The 6000-nt window shown below is 43.7% G+C and overlaps 1 protein-coding gene across 1 annotated transcript in view; it reads right to left on the bottom strand.

The window, feature by feature from the left end:
• The window catches only part of FBXW8 (F-box and WD repeat domain containing 8), a gene marked incomplete at its 5' end in the record, with an annotated part of 50550 nt that overhangs the window by 23212 nt on the left and 21338 nt on the right, over nt 1-6000 (bottom strand). The window contains one exon of the mRNA XM_009070849.1: nt 4063-4220. Within this exon, the coding sequence (XP_009069097.1) occupies nt 4063-4220 (158 nt within the window). The remainder of the gene's footprint in view (nt 1-4062; nt 4221-6000) is intronic.

Raw genomic sequence — 6000 nt, 5'->3', positions numbered from 1 at the left:
CTATAAAATCCTCTAACCCTGTGATAGGGAAAGGCAGCACAAACACAGAGGCAAACAGTGTTAAATCTCATTTGTAAATATTATCCTGGCTGTGTTTACCAGTGTAACAGAGCACGTCAGAGCTCCTCCTGAGCTGGGCACAGCAGAGGACAGCTGCCCACCCGTGCTACCTGCTAAAGGAGGGAGGGTTGGATTTTGGTGTGGAAGATCCCAGCTCAGACCCTAATGACCCACTGCATCATCCATGGTAAGACTAACATTTGCTGTCAGCTAGTGGTTGCTGTCAGCTTTGGAAAAAGATGTAAAGCAATCTCTGTGTGCATCATCTGAAAAAAAAAAAAAAGAAAAAAGAATATTCACGAAAATAAGCAAGGCCAGAATTTTGTCTGTGCTGGAGCAGGGAATCCAGATGTGCTCATGGCTTCAGCTTCTAAACACAACTGTGTGGGAAGACCAGAAGTTGCTTAATTCACATCATCTCTATGATGTTTTTCCTGTTTGAGAGTTGTGGTCTTGTCATTTCTACCCAGATTTAAACAAAATAACATTCTTTTCCACCTTTTGAAAACACTTGGAGGTGGGAGCAGGAGTTGGACTCAATGATCCTCGTGGGTCCCTTCCAGCTCAGGAGATTCTGTGACTCTCTGTGTTCTTAAAGGTAATTTTTTCCACCAAACTGGGAACATTAATTTATTTCCTTGTAATTTTCAGATATATCTCTGACATACAAACAAATATGGAGTGGAAATGAGCACCAACCTGAAGTACCAAAACTTCTTATCATGAATTTTCTGCTTGGAGGAGCCAGTTTAACCTTAGTAGATGCTTAGTAGATGTTTAGTAGATGCTAACTAACATTTTACATTTTATTTTCACTTCCAGCAGGTCCTTAGTGTACTGAACAGTGAGAGACTAGACCTTAGTGCTAAGTCTTGCCTTTGCATTACCATTCCCACACTAGTTTCCACCAAATGCTGCCAGGTGTTCCCTCACTGCTCTTCTTACAGAGATTTCCACATGACACCATCCCTGTGCAGTCCCTTAGAGAAAGCACAGACAAGTCAGAGTGTATTTTATTCCCAGCCTGGGGATGCAAGAGGCAAACTTCCCTGACCCTGATGGGAAATCACACACCACTTACCCAAACCAAAAGGTTTGCACCCACAGCCACATGTATGTATCCAATGGGAATAAATATCCTACCACCTGCTCTTGCAGTTTTCTTCCAAAACGTCTCCCTACATTCCAGCCAGCCTGTTTCCCTGCTCCTGCTCTCTTACAGCATGTCCTGGCACTCAGGGGAGGGCACCCAACACTCCATTTCTGTCTCTACAAAGGAGGTACAGAAAGGACAGTACCCCCAGGCAGCTTTAAGGGCATCAGAATGGACAAGACAGCAGATTTCCAGTCCCAAGGAATAGAGCTGCCAAAATTCCCTTCCTGGAGCCTGCCAGCAAGCAGGAGCACTTCTCATCCCTGCACCAACCACCTTCCTTTGCTCCATGGAGCTACTCTGCAACTTGTGAAGCACCACTAACTCCTGCAAGTGGGCCTCAAACATTACATGAGGGGCAGCAGCACAGCTTCTCCCCACCATGCCTGTACGAGTATGAACATGGCATTTAAAGGAAAGAAAGGAAAAGTATGTTCTCTTGTTGCCACACATTGTTTTCAAGTCAAACTATGAAACTCCTGAGCGCAGGGGAGAGAGTGATGGCTAAAGTAGACTGCTGTTTCCCAAAAGCTGTGGCTCACGGCCAAAGTCAGGCAAGCATGGAGCAGATGGAGTCCTGGCAAGGCCTCTACTGTCCCTGCATTAGCAGCATCTGCTCATTACCCAGAACCCTCGCCTGCTTTATCTAATGCTCCAGGAAAAGCATTTTGATTTGATTCATTTCAGTTCGGTAACATGCAACACAATTAGTGGTAAAATCAAACTGGAGGCCTGCCAGTGCTGACAATAGGAAACAAGGCAGAAGAAATATGAGGCCAGTGGGTTGGAATTCAAAAATCACAACTGTGGATCAAGTTGCCAAGTCCCGTTGCCCCAGGTGTACATCCAGTGCCCCCACTGAGTGCTGGCATGGGCAGAGGGAACTTCATTTGCTCCCCATACATTTCTCTCTCATTTACCTCTCCTTGCAGCTTGTTTCTCAGGGGCTGAGGCTGTCGGGAACATTCACCAAGAGTCACAACACAGTTTTTCTCTAGTGCCAGCGAGGAGTTACAATTCACTCTGGATGGAGGCATCCCAGTAAGACAAATCTTTCCCCTTGCTATGCTTCCTATGCCTTGGGAAGTGTTTGCTACTAGGGAACCAGCGCTGCAAGGCAGGATCTGCCTGTGAGCTCTTCCCTGTGATCGGGTGCCAAGGACATCGCTGCGTGAGCTCTGCTGAACTGGGAGAAACTGATGTTATCGGAACGAGTCTGCTAGCCAGGGATTCGACAGAGAAGTCTAGACTCTTTGCCTGACAGCACCACCTCCAACACTAGCAGATGGTTTCTCTGTGTTAGTCAAACTTACAAACAAAGAGAAAAGGGAGCTGGAAAAGTACAACAAAGAACAATCAAACACATTATCTTCAAAGTCGTCCTCTCCCTCCCCAAATTGAAAACCATTCCCTCCACCAAACTGTAAATATGTGCTTTCAGCCTGCAGTTAGTAAACATTTCTAAAATCAGGCTTTATAACTCCCTATTCCCATAGAAACAAATCTATTCTGACCAGGCTCCTCGAATCAGAGGCACTGCCATATCACAGAGCCTATTAAAATTTCTACCCAAAAGAATAAAAGACGCCGAAGCTTTATGCAAACTAGTTCAGTCACAGCACACGCAGCACTGACAACGAGGAGTATGACAGGAAAAAAAACCAGACAAATTATTAGATTAGCCAGTGGGAAACTAGAAAACAAACAAAAGACCCTCTGCTAGTCCTTGTGTGGCACACTGGACAAAAAGCCAACACTTAGAACTATCACTGTGTTCTAATTTCCTACGACTTGAGTAAATAACATTAACGAGTATTCTGTAACACCAGATTTGCTGCTGTCAGAAAATGTTGCATATTAACAATTTTTAGCCACAGAAAACCATTCCAGCATGATCCGAGCTAGAAAAACAGCTAAGGATATTAATAATCTCAAAACATATAAAGTATTTCATTTACTTTTAAAATGCAATATATGGATTTGAGATTTTGTTTGGATTATCCATCTCTGTTGCGTTTCCACCTGTAGAAATGCCAGGATCAAAGACAGGATGTGTACAAAGCTCCCTAACTTTAAAAATACTCTTTATTCATACCCCGGGAGATGTTCCAAGTGTCAAATTACAGATTTTAAAGCAAGAAGATAGGAGCTGAGTTCTGCCTGAGCCCCTCAGCCTAAGATCCCAGTTGGCCAGCACGGTCCAAACCCAACTTTTTAAATTGCTGTTCCCACATCCAGGAGATGTACAGTCAGTCTCTGGCTCTTGCTGTCCGTTATATAAACCTCTAAGGATATTTAAAACAATGCACACAACCAGGGTTTTATTAGGGTTTCAGTAAATACTAGGTCAAAGCTTTTATTTCTCTGTATCAAAGTATATAATAACCCACCACTGCAAAACAAGACTTCAGTGCATCCCCACACCGTGCCAAGAGCCAGAGAGAGGACTCAGATTCATCAGACATGCAAGTTTACCACTATTCCCATAACAAAGCCCCACAGCACCCCAAGGGAATTTTGGACAGAGGAGAAGGCTGGTGGAGGAATATTTAATATTTTTATAGCAAAACAAGTTATTTGCTTAAGATAGCTTGGCTGGACTACAGCCTGGCACTCAAGCTTTGTGTAGCAGTTCCAGTAGGAATTACAGCTCAGTTTTAATGGGTGCTATGTTCCAATGCCTCCTAATGCATTTAGGGTTATTGGCCAACTTTCTCACATAAAAGCAAGTGTGTGTGCGTGTGTGTGTGTACACAGGATTACAGACACACAAAAAGCTGAGCACAGCTGCTTCATTTTTGTAAAGCCTTTTTTTTTTTTTAATAGGGAGGAGAGTTGTGGTTACTTACCGTCCTCATAGGCTGCTACAGCCAGAGAGCTGTTTATCCTCACAAAGGAGACATGTGGCGGAGGTCCAGCATCACCAGGACCATGCACTGGTTCCAGGATGGGGGCTGTGTAGTCCCAGGTGCGAGTGTCCCACAACCTCACTTCTCCTGATGTATATCTGGAAAAGAAGGCTATTATTCATCTCAAAACAGAGGTAGCTGCAGGAGAAAGGAGGAAGGAACAAAAAGTGTCTGAAAACTCAACACCATTTACAGCTCCTAGACTGATCCTCCTGCTGTTTACTCCCATCAATTTGGCTCATTTTATTCCCACTTACTGAATGTAGCATCAAGCCTACCAAGACAGGCAGATAAATTGGAGCTATAAGATCTACACAAGTTACCAACTATCAATATTACCTTTACAATTAACATGCAAGGAGAGCCAGGCTCCAGAGAAAAAAAAAAGGTAATCAGTAACAAGTCTAAATTACATCATGGCAAAACACCAAACTTTCTTTTCACTCCTTAAAAATTTGTGATTGTGGCTGTGCCAAGAAAAGGCTGTTGAATCAGAGCATTTAGGTAGGTACATGGAAGCACTCACACATGCACTCACCCAACCTACTGCTCCTTATAGGCATTTCTTAATGCCTCATCAACAGATCAGATTTACCTACATCTCTGAAGATTAAGTAATTTATTCATCATTCCCCTCCAGAGGAGGTCACAAAGTTGATAAGAAGACTGGAGCATCTGCCCTATGAAGACAGGCTGAGGGAGTTGGGGCTGTTCAGCCTGGAGAAGAGAAGGTTGTGTGGAGACCTCAGAGCAACTTTTTAATCCCTGAGGGGCCTACAAGGAGCTGGAGAGGGACTCTGTGTTAGGAACTGCAGTGATAAGACAATGAGTAACAGGTTCAAACTGAAGGAGGGGAAGTTTAGGTTAAATATCAGAAAGAAGTTTTTTATTCTAAAGGTGGCACTGGCAAAACACTGGCACAGGTTTCCCAGGGACATGGAGGCTGCCCCGACCCTGGCAGTGCTCAAGGCCAGGCTGGATGGGGTCTTGAGCAACCTGATCTAGTGAGGAGGTGTCCCTGCCCAGGGCAGGAGGTTGGGACAAGATGATCTGTAAGGTCCATTCCAACCCTTAAATTCTATGATTCTGTCTAAGTGCTGTCTTCAGAATTAAGGCAGTGCTGCCTTATTTGCAGAAGACTCACTGAAATATCACAGAAACTGTAGTTTAACATTAGTTTGACGATGAGGAAAGACAAAAAAACAGAACTACACTTCTCAGGTAATACTGAATGTATGTAAATGAATTAAGGCTGTTACACAGCAAGCACCATATGAAGTGCTCTGGGCCATCTATGCCTGCACAGTATAGTATTAAAGAAAAAACCACTGCAGGCAAAGCAGAGGAGAAACTCCTCAACAACTGGTCAAAGACCACAGTTCAATAGCCATTTGGAACAGTTCAATAACCATTTAAGATCAGCTTTGACAGGACTGTGACAATTAACACTGTCAAAGGTTCAGATGTCTTTCTCTGCCATAGCTAACACTTGGATTCTATTGGAAAACGAAAGGTACTTCCTGCTCCGTCAGCTTTGTTGTTACACCCTGACTTTTGGGGCAAAAGGATTATAAAGGAATGATTCTTACAAGCCTCAAAGGTCTATGGGTAGGAATGTAGCTGTCCTATATTTAGGAGCAAAATAAGAAAATAGTTATTTACACGAGAGATGAAGTAAGTGCTTAATAAAGGTCTAGAAGATGTTGGACTTGGATCAGGTTACCCAGTTCTTTGGGGAGTGCCATGCACAAGGCTACAGGTACTCTAGAGCAGATGACTCTCAACATCTCTGGGTGAAAACACTGCACTTTGTACAACTAATTAAAGTGCCCAAGGGGGTGGTGAAATCTGCCAAGCAGAGAGAGATGCACATTAATT

Source organism: Acanthisitta chloris, unplaced genomic scaffold (genome assembly GCF_000695815.1).
Source record: "Acanthisitta chloris isolate BGI_N310 unplaced genomic scaffold, ASM69581v1 scaffold3683, whole genome shotgun sequence".
NCBI classification, from domain to species: Eukaryota; Metazoa; Chordata; class Aves; order Passeriformes; family Acanthisittidae; genus Acanthisitta; species Acanthisitta chloris.
This window is presented reverse-complemented; position numbering and strand designations above follow the sequence as displayed.